Source organism: Pleurodeles waltl, chromosome 3_1, assembly GCF_031143425.1.
Source record: "Pleurodeles waltl isolate 20211129_DDA chromosome 3_1, aPleWal1.hap1.20221129, whole genome shotgun sequence".
Taxonomy (NCBI): Eukaryota; Metazoa; Chordata; class Amphibia; order Caudata; family Salamandridae; genus Pleurodeles; species Pleurodeles waltl.
Window position 1 is genome coordinate 909698380 of NC_090440.1, and position 19451 is coordinate 909717830.

Here is a 19451-nt window from a genome sequence, read left to right on the forward strand (position 1 = left end):
ATTTTGAAGCAAACCAGATTTAAAAAGACTTGCAAACTTGGGTTTGCACCAAAATGGTGCGCCCGCACAAAAAACGTGTAACAATGTGAAATATCTTTATTTCTCTGTGTTACATCCTCTTTCTATGCATGCTTTCTGAAGCACACATACTAAGAGGAATATGCCTCTAAAGATTGTTTTTGGGCAGGAGGGCCTTCCTTGCAGCACAAATGCAATTCTGCCCATATCACAGGGTGCAAGGGTATCTGCTTTGGTGCTAGGCAGCACACAGTGCACCAGTGCAATGGGAGAGCAGAAATGAGCCATGTCTTTGTAAATGTGGGACATTTCTGCTCTCTCTCTCCTTCATGCAGCACAACAAATTCCTTTGCTGTGCTGCATTGCATGAAATAGTAAATGTGCCCCCCTCTGTTTTTAAGAAAGCAGTCTTTGCATTTTAAATAGGTTCCCAGTAAGGAGGAATGTTTAAAGCTGGGTCCGACTTAAGGGCATAAAATAAATATTCAATTACTTAGAACACCATCAACAAAGTTCAAGATGAATTGTCAGTTGTTTATTCAGATTCAGGACCTGCAAATATATGAAGAAAAATATTCTTCATACACATAACATGTGAAATCAAAAATGAAAGTAGACACATTTAGGACTGCATATTTCAGAATCCTATTTTTGCAATAGTGTAGTTTAATTTTGTGGACTCTTCCGGTATTGGACAGAATATATCCCTAAAGGGGTACACACATTTTTTTGGGTGGAGGGTGTGGAACAACAAGAACGTTCTAGACCTATTGTCTTCGCCACATTATTTAGTAAATACGTCTGTTAAAAGCATCCTGTTAAAGAAATTCCATGAAGTATAATATATGTCTCTATACCTTATAATTGTGTCTTTGCTTCTAAACAATACACATCATATACACGTTCAACATAATAAACACATCACAAATAGAGGTATGTACAAAAAAGCATTCCTAAAACTAAAACACTAATATCCAGCATTGAAATTAGTAATAAAATATATTAAATTGTTGAAAAATTGCGTCACACTACCCATTCTATACCTTTTCACAGAACGGTAGCCCGAGATTTGGGCATGAAGTAATTTCCATAAATCATATTTTGTCTTTCAAATCTTTTCTTTGTAATTGTTACAATGCACCACTTTTCTTGTACAATGGAAGCATACCCAAACAATGCAGCTCTTAAGTTCTGTTTACTTCGACTGCCAGCTCCTGTCTTTTTAGCTATATGGTTAAAGCTCTTTGCATAGCCTGTATAAGAGGGGTTCTCTAAAAGAGAGGCTACGCCTGCAGACACCAAAAATTCTGCAATCTCTATACCTCTAAGTGTCTTTAACCAACTGCTATCAGAAAAGGTTTTAAGTTGAGACCATCAAATATATTGTGTAATATAAAAGTATCTCACCATCCACCTTTTCTCTTCTGCCTGCCTACTCCTCTCCTAGGAGTATGCAGGCGGTTGGTTGCTAGGGGCCGCCTTGGTCACCTGCATTGGCAATTTAAAAATGCCCCAAGGGAGACCGGACTTAATGGAGAAAGGCCATCTCAAGTAGTCCTCATAGACCCAGAGGGCACAAAGTGTAAAGACTCCATCACAAGAGGGGCGTAGGGGCATGCAAAAATTACCACACCCAGTCAAAACCAAGGGCACTGGTTGAGATATGTACCACGTCCAATAAATACCTCCTAATCAGATTTTAAAATAAAAAATAGGGCATAATGTGGATTATGGTGCATACTGCATTGATTACCATATGTTGCCATAACTACTTGACATTTTTCCGCTTGAAAGTTTTGGCAGGATTGACCTGCAGAAACTGACCAGAGGAAATTTAGAGGGAGTTAAGTTTATAGCATCCAATAACTATTAAGTGTGGTTGACTCCGCTTTACGAGGAATTCCAATCCTTGCATGATCAGAATTTCACAGTCCTCTTGTGATCGGGCAATGGACACATAAAAGGTTAAAGTGTCACATAGCATGCCTTCACTGTGATGAAGGGAGACATTAACACTGTTTCTGGTAGAAGCTGCCATAATAATGAGGCCTATGCTGAATGGTTGATCCTATCTTAGTGAGAGGCAAGCAGTCTCTTTGAAATCTGTTCTTCATCTTTTTGGAGGGTCCACCACCAGCAAAAGAGGTTCATGTGGGTTCTTTTATCACTTATAGTTATGCCTGTAGGAGCTGGTAATTAAGATCGCCCCAGTATCTGCAGCCATCCTGAAGGACTCATCAGCCTTACATAACATTTTGTTTTCCTAAACTTGAACTTAGCAAACAACATTGCACTCACAGAATAAATAACCAGCCTTTGGATCCCCTGACAATCCTTTCATTGTTTTTGATTAGCTTAGGCCTCTGTATGGAAACGTCTCTGGACAGATTCTCTGCGCTACTGGAATCAGACACATTCATATCTAGGATTGCTCCCTGCCTAAGGTATTGATTGGGTCCTGAATCATAGCATTCCTATTGTACTGCAATTATTTCGCTGTCTTCAAATGTATTATGTGCATAAAAACCAACGAGGATGTTCTTTTACTGTTGAAGCCACCTTACACTAATATACATATAAATATACTCAATTCATTATTTACCTTACAAATGAATACAAATTAAAGCAAAGGCTATTGTAACATCAAATTAGATATTACCTTTCAGAACTAGCCTGAGGATCTATATGCATGCTCCTTTGTTTACCCAGATCTCTAACAGTGGGAAATAACTAGACCACAAAATGGTGTATTCACAAACGTTGTTGAACTTGGTTGCCTTTTTAACAGAAAATTCTGTACTAATAAATAATTGTGTATGTAGCATAGCTTAACTGTGTGTTGAGCGCAATGGGTGGCAAGGTTACCTGCTCCTTAATATGGATATGGTAAATTTTAGGTGGCTAGACCTGGGAGCAGCTAAGCACTGTAGGAGACAGAAGTGGGGCAAAGGAATTGAGGCAACCTTTCCATACAGTATCCTGTAACCATACAGTTTAGCCTCAGATCTTCAGTGTACAGAGGTAGTTTCTAGGGCTTAGATTATAAGAGGTTTTAATACTCTTTGGAATATGTTTTGACCCAGTTTAATGTTTTGGAAGTAGGTCATTTCCAAATTGGGCTAAGTAGTGTGGGAATGAAGGGATTTGTGTACTAGCTCTAGGAATTTATTGAGAGATCCCTTTCAGGTGGCAGGACACTTAAATTCATGCCCAAATGCGAAGGAGGAACGAGAGCAGGAAAAGTAAATGCAGAGTGGCTGAACATGTTTAAGACCTTTTCTTAGGGGTTGACTGCAGTAAGGAGAGACTGATGTGGAAACTACTGCAATAGCTAAACTAACTGAAGACTAATGCTTTTAATTGTGTTTTAGTTGAGTAATCTGATAGGTGTGGATGGATGTTGTGAACGTTCAGCAAGATGATGAGACGCTGAGGTGATGCTGAGAAGCAGAATGCAAATATTCATGGTGAATAGCTCCTGTCAAAGGCTTAAGACTGACCAGTTTAGGAAATAATTTCACACCAACACATAAGCAGTACGAAATGGCTCTAATCTATGAACAGTTTAAAAAGATGTATAATACACACAAATGTAAATATCCTCTTCGATCAGCTACTCCTAAACGTAAAAACAAAAAAAATTGACAGGTCATTGTTGATCTAATCCAATCTCAGCCAGAAGTATCTCTTAAATTCTTAGCTGAACAAAAACCCACGTCATCAACTAACATGCATCGTGAATATATAGCTTTCAGAAAAGAGGAATTACATAAATATTGAAACCCACAGTATGTTAAAAAAATAGGGATGGACTTTGATACTCAGCACCCAATTTAAACCTGGTATTGGAGTAGGTTTACCAACACTTACTCTGTTTCTTAAAAACACAGAATGATTTTCTGACATTCGAAAAATTGTCTATGATTCAAAACATCAAAAAGCTGGACACAATACAACTGACAGGGAACCACCATCAGTACTCCATGAATTCATACCTACTATGAAGAAATGTAGCCTGACACAATGAGATCGGAGGAACAGCATCTTTAATTAGTTTTGCAAAGTTTTTCAATTTACATTCTCCTTCTGAAGAAAACCAATACATTCTATGAACTGTAATTACATTGGTCACACTATTCCTTCACAAACAGGATTTTGAATTATTCTACATACATGCCAGGGGCCTTTATTACATAGGCCACAACACAAAGCCCTAATCATATATTTTAAGTCTTTTGTTTTGTCTTGTTGGATCTGGTTCTTGAGAAGTACGGCTTGCTGTTAGTCTGAAATGACTTCCTCTGGTTTTGGCCACACCTTTAACAGAAGCAGATTCTACCATAACTGGCAGAGGTGATGGCATCTGCAATGAGTTAGCATCCAGAGAAGAGAGAGTGACCAGCGTTGGGTGCTTGCCAAGTTTAATTGCCTTCTTTTGCTTCTTCAGGAGCTCTACTAACCTGAGAAGACAATGGGACATGGAATGGGTGTCCGATAGCATTAGTTCAATATTCAGAAATAGTGTCTGATTGGATAATTGGTCGATAGTCTGTGCCAAACGAATCATACGTTCACTGATCTTCGGACCCTCCTTGTAAGCAGATTGCTTTTCTGGGGAATTTGGTGCAGAGTCAACTGGTCTGCACTGTAGTTTTTGTGTACAAAGGGCAGGTTTAAGTAGAATGTTGGCACTTAAAATGTTTCGATTTATTGCAGTTCCTGCATATGGTTGCATTGGTGGTCTCTCCTCATGATGGTCAACCGGTTCCACGACCTTTGGTTCTTGCAATATCCGTTCCTTATCTAGAGCAGGCACGTCTTCAAAGTTAAGTAGGATATCCCAACTAGACTCGCCAGTCAAGTTTGTCAAGGATAAGAATTCTGGGGAAAAAGTAAAGCATATTGTAATTAGTGTTCAAATCAATGTTAATAGAATAGTAATAAAACAAAATCACATTTTCTTAATTGAAATATTTGTTTGCCACAGCCCAATGGAGGCATATAGGAATCAAAGCATGTTAGTGCAATACCAACAATTATCCAAGGAAGAAGGGTGAGAAACATAGTAATTCCAGAGGAAAGACCATCACACTTGGTGCTTACAACATAACTACAATCAGTGAGTGTTACAGCTTAGTTAAAACGATGTTAACACCTGAATAATGTTTGTGGGTGTAGTTCATCTTGACTCATGGAGACAGACTAAATGTAACTAAAAATCCATCCAGAGTCACAAAGTGTCAGCTATTTACCAAGACATGCAGTGACTCAGCTATGTTGATCTTTATGTACTGTGGTGACAGTATATAATGTGTCCTAAAGCATGGGTAGCAGTGCAACTGAGATAAAGTAAATATTATGCTCTATGCTACTGCAAACTTCCCAGCCACCTACTAAAAATATGATGCCTCATACAGGTTGTACTTTTTACGGGTCTCTATTTAAGGGCCATTGATTCAGATTAAAATGTTATTGAAACAAAAGGACAAACTAGGATTCAAGGCAAAACTTAGATATAAAGGACAGGGCAAATTGAAGTTACAGATGTTGTTGGAATACATTTTTAGTCATCTACAGTATATAGATCTGCAAATGCTCACTGGCGCTATTAAACATTTTGGTTGGTGTAACTGGTGTGTGAATATATATTACCTGCTATATCCATCCTTTCCAGGAGCTCTGCTGTTTCCACCTTTCCAACTCTCTTCAGATACTCCTCAAGGAGGATGTCCCAAGCCTGCTGCTATTTTTTATTGGGATCAACACAAGGGGAGAAGATGGTCCTTCCTGAGTCTGCTGAGATTGGCTTCAGCTCTCCAAAGAAATATCCAAGATCCTCCTGTGATTAGTATGCCACCTGATTTAACAGCTGATAGGTTTGGCAAACCAAGGGACAATAACTTGCGCCCACGTCCATATCACCACTTTAGTATCTTTAGTCAAAACCTATTTTGACCAATAACGTGAAAAGAACTTCCAGTGCATCCAGAAATATGCGATTTGATGTACAATGAACTGACATAAATTGTCTTATATTGTACCTATTTGGAAAGCACTGGATGAATTAAGTGTACAGTACAGATCATCACCCAGTGAAGAAATACAAATTATCCAAGTGGTAAATATTTACCTAAGTGTAAGGATTTTCAAAGTACATGTCACTTAATGAGCAATTAAACTGACATGCTTTACTACAAAATTTACCACAAAGCAGTCATCTATTAAAGTTTTCAGAACCAAGGCAAGTATTAATAGACTTATACTTATTAGTATACCATTTTTGCCACCAAGTCAAAGATCAGAATAGTTGGGTCAAACATTGGTAAATGTGTATATTTTTTAGTTATATTTAATAAACTGTGAAAGATATAGTGTTAAAACTGTGCAATTCTTCTCAATATGTTAATACACATTTTGCACACCCACGAACAGTCTTTGGTTTAAGCAACCCTAATTTTTTGACTTGATTAAGTATAAACATTATTTCAACAATATGTGTCTAGAGTTAAATTTAGGCTAAATAATGACTTTGACCAGTTAATGTTTCTTCAATTTTTCATTCAACAAAAGCTAACAGTGAATTAAAATGTTGAGACCAATGGAGTTAGGGACATACCTGAATCAAATTTAAAGGAGACATAATAAATGACATGGGCAAGAATTGTAGTGACAAAAGATATTTAAACCATTAACTACAAACATTCAAATCATTTAGTGAGACAGAACACGAAAGCCTGAAAAAGATCACAGTTAAGTGGACCTAAGAATAAAACATCTATCAGCCAATTTTTCGAGTTGTTTCCCTTTTTCTAAGTTCACTGTTGAAAGCAAATTTTGACTTCTTTCCTAGTCTATAGCTGAATTTAATATGCAAAGAAGGAAACCCCAAAAATATGAATTTCCTCAACTACCATTTTACAAGTTTAGTTACGTATTCTGGTACAGTGGTCAATCACAGCCACATTCAACAGAGAAAGAGTTCTATACAGTTATTACAAAATCAATATAATATTCATCCATCTAAAGGACTGAGCCAACATCAGATACTGGTAATACTCAAATTTTTATTTGTAAGTAAATAGAAAGACAAAAGATACAAAATACGTTGAGTGCTACATGTTGATTTTTTTCATATTCATGAGCATTATTGTAAATCACATTGACTTCATCAGCCAATAAGCACTGAGGTTGTTAAAACTATGAGGAACCTCTAGTTTGTGTAAAGCACCATGTCACTTTGACAAGTGAAACATCTCCTATAGGAAACAAAGCTTGTCATTTCAGTTAGTTCAAAGTAAGTGAACTTTAAAATAGGACATAATACAAACAAGACATATATTGAAGTACTGTAATAACAAAAAAATATTTTTATACAGCTTCAACATAAGAAATGGCAAAATGTTTCAATTCAGAAGTGGAAAAACACAGCAATACGCGTTCAATTTAAGCAAAAGAAAGCATCGCATTTCTAAATCTAATTGAATAACTAACAGTAAACCCCTGTTTGCTTTCAATACAAAATTCATCTTAACTGTCCTTTACCTCCCACACACCACCACGCTCTGATTCTCTTCTCGTGTGGACATTCGAGGGTAAACCATTATTTTCCTGTGGTTTAAAACTATAAGTAATGCCCCATTTTTCATGTGAAATGCTCCTTTAAACATGCAAACGATTTAAGCTATGTTAAGATGCGTTCTCCTGGATCTTATACTAAAACAAAAAGTACTCACAGGATACACTGTGCAGTTCCTTTAAATTCCCAAAGGTTCTGCAATGGTATCTTTGCCAACGAGGGCTGACATTGTCTCATCTTGAACTACATCATTTGTAAAGGTATTGTACAAGAATGTGTGGGGTGGATGAAGGACTAGGGAATGTAACGTAGTGCCCCGAAAAATCAGGTATGAAAGGGAACGTGAAGCTAAAGAATATCAGATCGGGACTGTACTGCCCACATGCATGCTTAACTTTTATATCAATTCCTTCGGTGACCAAACTTTCTGTAAACCCTAAACAGGTATTGCTAGAGGCTACAAAACCTATTCTATTGTGGAAATGTAGCTTGTCAGAGTTGTATTGCTTGCAATGCATCATGTCTCAAATGCAAAAAGAAGAAGGCAGATTACTCAAGCTACTGAAGGAGGTAGGAATTTTGCTGGAACAAGTCCATGTTTTGGAGACATCGAGACACAGAGGGAAAGAAAAGTTATAGGACTGGTTCTAATAGACTTAGCAGTCAGCAGCTATTTTACTTTGAGCTTGAAACTACAAAACTTACTGGGTCTTCCTTCAAACGTCTTATGTTTCAAGTTGACAAGAAACAGAAACAGACCAGACCCCTGATCGAATCTGAGCACACAATTAGCCTAATCAGCTCTGACGAAAAGGTCTTGAACTCGGTCATTATACAGAATTCAGACTCAAGTTGAAAAGAAACGGTACCTGACACATGGCCAAGAAGGACCTAGGGGAGGACTGTCAGTGGTAGACCAAACCGCCTTCTTACACAATATACAGACAAACAAAGCCATTCCAAAAGGGGTCTGAATACACACAATATTGAGGACTACTCGTCTTCTTTTCATCTCATCATTAGAGAGCTGGTGTGCCCTAATTTGAAGAGCACCTTTATTCACCTGCACTTGGCTTCCATAATCCGTGAAACTCAGAGTCAAGCGTGCAGGATGGATTATGGCCTCTTGCCACTTCAGCTTGTATGTGAATGAGCTGCCTGATTATCCTTGAGGTGCAATGAATGTCTGAAAAAATTAGGTCATATGAAATGTGGAATTCTTCAAATAGAAAAAAAAAACATGTTTCTACATAACAAACTGTTGAAAAATGTGACATTCAATCCAAATTGCATGCACCCCTTTTTCAACAAAGCACAATGGAACAATCATCGCATTCCCCACACTAGCAATGAACAAGACAAACATAGCTGCAGGAGGTGTTTCAAGATTCCTTACTTTGTTTAGACAGTCTTTTTGGTTGCTTCTTAGGTACAGCAAAAGTGAGAATGGACTGAACCCTGCATTAATGACCTGATATTTGGGCTTGAGCAAGAGACCCAAAAGTGTCAGAAACTGAAGGCCTGTCAAGGATGGCTTACGCCTATTGTTAAACTGTAAACTGGGGAAAAGTTAGATTATCAATTATCTGGTAAAAAGGGATATTTCAACACGCTACAGAGAGTACCTGGGTGACATGAACATATTACATCAAAAAGGTTGTTTATAATGGTTAGGGATAATTGCAGAATACATTAAAAAGTAAAACATATAGGATAGCTCATATCAAATGATGGGTGTGGCAATTCATCAAGCAAAACTTCGAATCATATTTGAGCAGGTTATCACTGTTAAAATGAAATTCAGATTGAAACAGTGAAATAAATCTAGATGTGCATTGAATCTCTGGGTGAACATAAACTAGTGGGATACCACCAGCAACAACCAATCAGCATAGCCACAGCTTTATCTGAAAATAGCACTAAGCATGAAAGCAAAAAATAGACTTATGAAAAGAAATACAGAGGAAAGCAGAGAACTGTTTTCATGAGAGGAGGAAATGGCAACATAAACAAGCTAAAGAATCTAAAATATTTTTTTTTTAATTTGAAAAGGCTGAGGCATGCTCTGCTCATAAATTACATGATGATATCGAGGGCAGCTCTACATACTTCTTTTACTACAAGTGTGAAACTGCAGGGACCAAGAATTAGAAAAGTAACTAAATCAGGGGACTAACCCACTCATTTGCCCAAACACATGAACACAAAATGCATGCTAAGAAGAGGGCTGTGGGTATGAATATGAGTAAATTCAAAAGGAATCTGTTGTCACTAGTTTTCGACTATCAACTTCAGAGCACTTCCATTCCATGCCCGAAGAACCGCTTTTGCTATACTTTTTTCTTTTGCCTCGTGACACTCAATGTAATGGTTATATGAAAAATGTGGCCGAATGCAGAACTGCAAATATAAAACAGCAACCTCATAACAGGAAATGAATTTTCAAAGGAAAATCAGTCACTGTAAAGCTCTCTGCTAGTGTTCCCCATACAATAAATCAAGAAATATCATACATCCATAGAACGGAACAAGTGTAAACCGGCATTTGCAGTGCAATGGTTCTTGCGTTTGCTCGAGTTAGAGCTATTAGAACTGTACATTCCTAAATGGACTTTTCCTGCCACATAAATTGAAAAAGAAAAGTAAAACAGTTGACATAAGCAATCCAAATTCAAAGCGCCACGGCCTTTATGAAAATGAGCGCGGGGAGACACAAAAGGGAAATGAAGTTCGCTCTCAGTCAAACCTATTGGCAAACATGCAATTATCCATGTAACAGGGTTGCTGACCAAGGCGGTAACAACCCGCCCCAAGGAAGGACAAACTTAAAGCATTTACCATTGATAACAAAGGATTTTTGAAAGGCAAGCCCGTGAATGAGTGATAGTGATGGGTATGCGGTGGTCGTGGGTAAAAGCCCACAGGTAGATTACAACAGGACACAGCACTTGCATGCTCGACCTAAAAAGGATTTGTGGGGATGCACGAGGGACAATGACTAAAAGTTTAAATCTAAAAGTAGAATATTCTATGGTCGAAAGTGACTGTAATATATAATATTAACGTTTAGGGTGGATTTTTGGGGTAATTTATTGTTGTCAGAAGATGCTTTGTCATTTATGCTGTTTCCTGAGATGAGATAAATGGCAGGGGATGGGCATCAAGCATTAGGACCTTAGATTTTTGAAGTTTTAAGCCGTTAAGATGTTCTAACACCCACGGTTCATAAAGGAAAATAAGCAGAGAGGACAAGACATTTACATGTCTAGGAAAAATTAAACTCAAGGTCTGAGTCACTAACCTTCCATGATTATCAATGTATTTGTAAGGTTCAGGTCCCTCACCCAGTAGCCCTTATCACAGTGACATGGACAAGTTCAAATAGAGTGTTGCAAGAATAAAAGTATCTCCTTTCATATACTTATTTTTTTCTACTTTTCTAAACCAAGTTGATTCCTTCGAAAATCAAAATTATAGTTAATAAATTTCATTTCTATTGGTTAGTACAGGTCTGAGCAGTCAGCATGGGATCTGGTTACTGTGGCACAAATCCTTTTATTGGTTTATTTCAATGTGAACAGAACGTCGTCAACAAATCATTAAGGTATCCATTTAGCTTCACACTTTAGTTATTAGCCTTTAGTCATACAACAGCTGATACTTCTTTTACCCCTTGAAGTCACGTGACCTTGAGGCTTTTTCACAGTTTAAGTCTGAGTCAAAATGTTCTTCAGGGTGCATAAATGGAATCATACAGATTGTTTCTGGGGTCCAAATGAAGAAAGGCCCACCTTGGTTAGTGAACTGTGGACTATGAAGAATGATGGTGATTCAGCTCCAACACACTGGGGCCAGACCAAATAGGTAACTACTCTTTTGAAACCTGGCCCAGAGCGTGTGCTAACAAAGACCACCCACCTTTTTTTCATATTTTTACAACCCACTAACCCAGCTGAGCTTTCTTCACAAGGTACCACTTACAATTCAATATGATCATACCTCGGTGTAGTTGATTAAATTAAATCCCACCAAACCCACTCAGCCTTACATTTAGAGGTGGGTAAATTGCTATTGCATGTGCAACAGAATGTCTAGTATATGCACTTTTCAAGTTGGCACATAACTGTCACAACAAAGTAGCCAATGATTAAGGAGCCGCATTACAAGGAAGTCATCTATTTTTGGAAACAGGTGTCTTGTGTCAAAATATGGCAGTCTAGCCTTTAGGCTACTGAGTACTACCACTGCTGTTTGGAACACAATTGCTAATGATCCAGGGTGCAGGACGCAGGCCCTAATACCCCTGACCACCTCTTTCTGTTTCTCTTATGTGAAGATGTTGTCAGTAACATTTTGTAAGAAATTGGGTTAATGGTCGAGTAGGGTGTGAACCCGGGATAAGCAGCAACCACACTCTGTTGGAGTGGGGCACAAGCTAACCCTTAATTAACCTATGTTCAACCCTCTGGTAACTTGGCACACAGCAGTCAGACATAATTCAGAGGCAAAGTGTAAAGCATTTGTGCAACACTTCAATCAGTAACAAAGTGAAAATACCACATATAAAGGATCTCACACTAGCTTAGACCAATAGAGTACTTTTCTACTAAACAAAACAAGATCAAAATGACAAAAATCCACCAACTAGAACTGGAGATATGCAAGTTTAAAGATTTCAGAAAAATAGTGCCAAAAAGAAGCTGTGGATATCTGGTCATACAAGGCCAGGACAAAGTCACAAGTTCAGGCTGACCACAATGGAGCCCAGGCCAGCTACAGGGACCCAGTTAGGCCAGCTGAACAGAGTACCTGAGACCCTAGTGTGCGGAGCATTGCAAGGGTTTGCATCAAAGATGTGTTGCGCAGCAGAAGTGATGCGTTGGTTCCGAGACACGAATCCAGGTGCTGGTGTGGGGGTTGTTGGAGCCTTCTATCCCTGAGGCTCAAGTAAGGAGGCCAACCAATTGGCACTTAGATTTACTCTGGGGTCCTGGGTTCAACAGATTCAGTTCTGCTCTTTCTCACCAAGACAAGAGGACATCAGGCAGCAGATCAGCACAGCAGTCTTTCGGTGCAGCAGTCCAGCAGAGTGGCAATCATTTCACCAGCATAGCAGTCCTTCTGTCTGGCAGGGGATCCATAGGTCTGTATTGAGGAGTTGATGTTTGAGGTCCAATATTTATACCCAGTTCTGCCTTTGAAGTGGGAGAAGCTTTGGGAACCTTGCCTTAGAAGTTTATAGGTGCCCTGCCTTCCTTGCCCTAGCTCCAGACTAACTACAGTTGGTATGCAGCCCATTGTGCAGAGGCAGGACACAGCCTATTCAAATCTAATTGGGGCGGTGCCCAGCTCCTCCCCTTCCATCCTGCCAGTGATAGCTCATCAGGCATACCTAAGGGCCCTGTTGTGTGTGACTACCTAGGTGGAATGCACAAAGCCCAACTGTCAACTACACCCAGTCCTGTGACTAGGGATAGGCTGCAGATACCAAGGGCCAGATGTAGCTAACATTTTTGCATTGGGCCGTTTGCGATTGTAAAAATGCATTTTGGTATGTAATAAGTCTGATTTGTGATTCGGTAACGTGTTACCAAATCGCTAATTGGATTTGCGACTACATATCGATTCAGTATTAGGAAGGGGCGTGTAAAGGGCGTCCCTTCCTAATACCAAATCACAGAGGTATGAATGATTGTTTTGTGATTGTGAATGCGGTTGCAAAACAATTGCAGTCACCACCTACTTCAAGTAGGTGGCAACCCATTCGCAAAGGAGAAGGATTCCCCAAGGGACCCCTTCCCCTTTGTGAATGCATGCAAAAAGTTTTTTAAGAGCAGGCAGTGATCCAATTGACCAGTGCTTACTCCTAAAAAATGTAAAGAAAACTTTTCATTTTTCATTTTTAGATGCATCTCGTTTTCATTTGAGGAAAACGGGCTGCAATAAAAATAAAAAAATGCTTTATTGAAAAGCATTCACAGACATGGTAGTCTGCTGACCACAGCAGGCCACCATCCCTGTGATTCTAGCCATTCGCAATGGCTCGCAAATTGCGACCTACCTCATGAATATTGATGAGGTAGGTCCATTTGCGAGCCCTTGCGAATCGAGAATTGAGTTTAATACATTCCAATAGTGATTACTTCATTGCGATTCGCAAAAAATCGCAATTAGGTAATCGCTACTGGATCAAATGATACATCTGGCCCCAAATGTCTAAGACAGGCATAAGCCAACTTCTAAAAGTGGTAGTTTCAAAATTGTAATTTACAATCCAACTTTACCATAAGTTAGGATTTTTCATTACGATTCTAAAGACACCAAACATGAACTGGTTAACTGTTCCGATTTGGAAATTACAGCTCATCAATTGTATTAATGTAACTTAATCTTACCCTGTGGGAGAGGTGAACCTTCCAGTAATGAAAAACAAATGTTAGAGTTTTTCACTACCAGTACATGTCCTGCTTCTCAAATACATTGCAGCGTGTGCTGTGTACTGTCCAGGGCCTACCCCAGGAGTTATATATGTATTAAAAAGGAAGGTTTGGGCCTGACAAAAGGATTATGTTGCCAGGTAGAAATGGCAGTTTGAAAATGCATACACAGGCTGCATGGCAGGCATGAGTGGCAGTCAGTGCTGAAGGGCCACCAGTAGCATTTAAATTGCAAGCCCTGGGTACAAGTTGTGCCATTTTGCTAGGGACTTACAAGTAAATTGAATTAGTCAATTGAGTACAAGCCACTTCTACTTTGTTTGTTTTAAGAAGAGAGCAAAAGCACTGGTTAGCAGTAGTATAGTGTGCAGAATCCTTATGCCAGCAAAAACGTAGTCAGCAAAACAGTAGGGTTCAAGACAAAAAGTTACTGGAAATACCAAGGATGCCAGCTCTAGGACCGTTCATCATTTTTTAATCTGGCGTTTTATGTAAATTGCAGGATTGCCAATTAATAAGTATTACAAAGTAAAGCAAACTACAGAAAATAAGAAGACAAGGAAACATTTTCAAATAGCCACACGCTGGGCTGAGTTGTTTGCCAAAGGAGCAAGGTAAGACAGTGTTTTATGTTTCTTGGTAATAACATTCTAGATCGTTGAAAACTTTTTTTTATTTTTCGATTAATCTACTGTAGGATGTGAAAATATTTTTGATTTAAAACGCGTTTAACACCCTTTTTATTTCCCTTTTTAATCAAGGGAACAGATTGGTTCAACCGAGAACATAAAAATACTTACTCATACTTCAGAGGGCAGGGGCGCAAGCTCTAACGCTTAAAATCTCAGTGGTTCATTGCCTCTTGCAACAGGGGGTCATCAGGGAACAAAGAACAATTTTCTCATCGTTTCTCAGATTCTGCCTCTGTGCTGAACAGCTTAGCGTTTTATGGGGATAGGTGAAGAACCAGGGGTGGGGGCGACAACAGCGTGACCGCTTTTTTATGTCATAATGTAATGATATATCGATCTGGAGGCCAGCGGGTAAGTAATAATGACCTTTGGAGGTGTTATGGTGTTCTTCCCTGATATGAAAAGCTGAACAAATACCTTTTTCAGTAAAACATGGTGTACAGGACCTATGGTCAGTGCCACCCTGCACCTACGACAGTTCAGTGGATTACATCCCAGGAGCAGCCATACCAGTTAGTCCGTTGGGAGATAAACGAAATGTGCTTAGCTTTGGGAATACAAAGGTGCAATAAAGGGAAAAGGGCTGGTTCTACTCATGTTTGATGTGTGTGAGAGGGAGATGGTACCAAAGACACATTGAGGTGAAATAGTAGTTAGTACTAAAGAGACATTGAGGTGGAGTGTAGTCAAGAGCAATAATCCTGGAATGCTTGCACACCCAAGGATGCAAAGCTTTGACGCTTGCATTGTGTACCTATCCATCTGATTAGAGTAGCTACCAGAAACGCTACTCAATAACAAAGTTATGGAAGACTTTCTCACCGATTGGTCACACGGGTGTTGGAAAACGGATCATGACGGCTCCGCTTGCTCTGAGCAGATCCGAACACCTGTTTTTTAAAGTGCCTGCAGTGTGTAAAGTGAATTTATTTAACCTGATATTTCTGGGAATTAGTGTAATATTTCTGAAAGCACAGCTCAGAAAGAGACAGGCTTTGCTCTCTGTTTCCGAGCTGCACGGTAAAAAAAAATCAACCTCCATCTCGGAGAAATATTGAGTTAAGTGAATCCACTTTACACATTGGAGGCGCATGAAAAGAGGTGCGCAGCTCTGCGCAAGCCAGTGCAGCCCATCATGCTAGGCCCCAGGTGCTCTTCAAACAAAATGCCCCTCTTGCATATGTTGTTCTTAACCTGCAACTGGAGATTGCAGTTACATTGAGATCTCTTTTCATCGTGTTCAGTCAAGATGTTGGTGTCCCTTGGAAAGCTAACAGTTCCTCGGAACAGCATACTTATGATGGGGTGTAAAGTGCTCCTAGTAATGTGGCTTCAAGCAATCATTTCATCTTGGGGGATGAGAGGGCGGTTTAAAAAAAGGCGAAGATCCTCCTTTTTGAGACTGCATGATCGTCGATTGCGTGCGCCTTGATATATATGTATATATATGAATATAAAATAACTGCAATGGCTTTTAATTGTTGCCTCTCAGGGTCCAATTGCCGAACAATGAATGAGTACTTAAAAAAATAAAAATCATATCATGGCAGACAACACCTACAGGTCCTAAAATGGTGGTAATGTACTTTGCATATTTGACATCAACTATGGTGGGCAGTGCTGAAAGTTGCAACACCTATAAGCTGAAGAAAAACATTTTTAGCTTTGTTTTATTTTTGCATATTTTACTGATTAACAAAATAATTAGCATTCATGGTTTCAGTGTGTTTGAAGCACCTGTTGCTATGCTACGACAAAAGATCAAAAGCTAACAAGCTAAACAACAATTTTCTAACTATAGCATATAGAAACACCTAAAAGCTCTATACATTTTTAAATATTCTCTAGTAACATTATGGGATTCATAATATTCGGAGAAGTCCGTCAAAAGACTACTAAAACGTTGTTATTGAATGCATCCACTTACGGAAAGCTTCAAAGTCAGTACACGTGCAACTCCTGATTAACAAAATTTTATTCCATTCATGTCCTGCACAGCTTTCCACTGAGCGGGTCCACATTCAATAAAAATTATAAACTTCCAAGCCCACTCTCATGTTCAATGTGTCAGAATGTTTGCCGCTAAGAGTAATACATTGTAAAGGTATGGGTAGAAGGGGAGGCTCCTTCGCTATGGCGAAGAAGCGTCTTCCCACAGGCTGTGACAGACGCAGAAACATAAAACAATAGTTTTCTATCGTTTTATTTTTCTGCTTCTGGCACAGCAGTGCAGGGAGGGGCAGGGCTGGGCTGTGGGAGGTGGGAGTGGGGAAGAGTGCACTAAGTGCACATGTGTGTTTGGCCGGCCGTTTGAGGACGTTTGAGGACGGCCAAACACACATGCGCGCTTAGGTTTCTCCAACATGGCTGCATACACAGCCGGGCTGGAGAAACTGCACAGACCTCAGGCTTGTATCTGAGAAGCAGTGATTGCCGCTCAGACCAATCCTGATGCTGCTTTCATGCTATGTATATGTAAGCAGCGCCAGGATTCCTGGGGAGCCTGTGATGGTGCTGTGAATGCTGGGACACCAGAAGAGGATCGAGGTGGCAGGTGGCAGCAGCGGCGACGGAAAGATGAAAACAATATTTTTATTTTTCCCTCCTTCCCTCCTCACCTTCCCTCCTCTTTCCCCTCCCCTCGAGATTTATGGTGGCCGGCGCTGATGGGCAGCAGTAAGCATTGGCAGAAACTGCTGTCCTCGCAGATGACGGGTCAGACTGTACTCAAGATGTTCTAGTGTTCCAGCAGCATAGTGATCGATATACAAAAAGAAAGACAGACGGATGGAAAGAGAGACAGACTGGTGGTGGTCGGACAGACAAATGGGTTCTTGGATGACAGACGGACGGAATGGGCAGATGAACTGATTAATACCTATTATGCTGCTTCTCTGGTCCCGTTGGTAATTCCTCATTCTAAGTCCTCTAGACAATGCTGCAAGCTGCTTCTCTGGTCCCACTGCAATTCCTCATTTTAAGTCCTCTAGACAGTGCTGCTAGCTGCTTCTCTGGTCCCAGTGGTAATTCCTCATTCTTACTCCTGTAGAGAATGCTGAGCTGCTTCCCTGGTCCAAGTGGTAAATTCTCATTCTAAGTCCTCTAGACAGTGCTGCGGCTGCTTCTCTGGTCCCAGTCTTGCCCCAGTCTTAATTCCTCATTCTTAGTACTCTAGGAAATGCTGCTAGCTGCTTCTCCGGTCCCACTGGTAATTACTTGTTCTAAGTCCTCTAGACAATTCTGTAAACTGCTTCTCTGGTCCTGTCGGAAATTCTAAGTTCTAAGTTCTCGAGGCAGTTCTGCTAGCTGCTTCTCTGGTCCCGGTAGCAATTACTCATTCCAAGTCCTCTAGACAGTAGTGTTAGCTGCTTCTCTGGTCCCAGTGGTAAACCCTCATTATTAACACTGTAGACAAGGCTGCAGCTGCTTTTCTGGTCCCAGTGGTAATTACTCATTCTAAGTCCTCTACACAGTGGTGCAGCTGCTTCTCTGGTCCAGTGGTAATCCCTCATTCTTAGTCCTCTAGTAAGTGCTACTAACTGCTTCTCTGTTGCTGTTGGTACTTACTCATTCTAAGTCCTCTAGAAAATGCTACAGGCTGCTTCTCTGGTCCTGTCAGTAATTCTTCATTCTAAGTCTTCTGGGCAGTGCAGCTAGCCGTTTCTCTGCTCCTAGTGGTAAACACTCATTCTAAGTCCTATAGACAGTGCTGCAGCTGCTTCTCTGATCCCTTTGGTAATTCCTCATTCTTAGTCCTCTAGGAAGAGCTGTTACCTGCAACTTTGGTCCTGTGGGTAATTTGTCATTCTAAGTCCTCTAGACAATGCTGCAAGCTGCTTCTCTGGTTCCGTTGGTAATTCCTCATTCTAAGTCCTCTAGGCAGTGCTGCTATCTGATTATCTGGTCCCAGTGGTAATTCCTCACTCTAGGTCCTCTAGACAGTGCTGCAGCTGCTTCCCTGGTCCCAGTCTTAATTCATAATTCTGAGTCCTCTAGGAAGTGCTGCCAGCTGCTTTTCCGGTAATTTTTCATTCTAAGTCCTCTAGACAATTCTGCAAACTGCTTCTCTGGTCCCGTAGGTAATTCTACACTGTGCTGCTAGCTGCTTATCTGGTCACAGTGGTAATTTGTCATTCTATGTCCTCTAGACAGTGGTACTAGCTGCTTCTCTGGTCCCAGTCTGGTCCCAGTCTTAATTCATCCTTCTTGGTACTCTAGGAAATGCTGCTAGCTGCTTCTCTGGTCCCGTTGGTAATTCCTTGTTCTGAGTCCTCTAGACAATTCTGCAAGCTGCTTCTCTGGTGCAGTTGGAAATTCTAAGTTCTAAGTTCAAGAGGCAGTGCCACTAGCTGCTTCTCTGGTTCCAGTAGTAATTCCACATTCCAAATCCTCTATACAGTGGTGCTAGCTGCTTCTTTGGTCCCAATGGTAATTCCTCATTCTTAATACTGTAGACAATGCTGCAGCTGCTTCTCTCGTCCCTGTGGTAATTACTCATTCTAAGTCCTCTACACAGTGCTGCAGCTGCTTCTCTGGTCCCAGTGGTAATTCCTCATTCTTAGTCTTCTCGGAAGTGCTGCTACCTTCTACTCTGGTCCCAATGGTAATTCTTCATTCTAAGTCCTCTAGGCAGTCCTGCTATCTGCTTCTCTGGTCCCAGTGGTAATTCCTCGTTCTAAGTCCTCTAGACAGTGCTGCTTCTCTGGTCCCAGTCTTAATTCATAATTC

General features: G+C 40.2%; 1 protein-coding gene across 2 annotated transcripts in view; it reads right to left on the bottom strand.

The window, feature by feature from the left end:
- EPHA10 (EPH receptor A10) overlaps positions 1-19451 on the bottom strand; it is a 1402205-nt gene that overhangs the window by 1096065 nt on the left and 286689 nt on the right. The window contains exon 4 of one of the 2 annotated variants that reach the window (XM_069223891.1): positions 540-4899. The exons of the other annotated variant lie outside the window; for it this stretch is intronic. Coding sequence (XP_069079992.1) covers positions 4232-4899 — 668 coding nt within the window. The 3' untranslated portion in view covers positions 540-4231. Of the gene's footprint in view, positions 1-539; positions 4900-19451 lie in introns of those variants that run through there. 2 annotated transcript variants of the gene reach the window in all.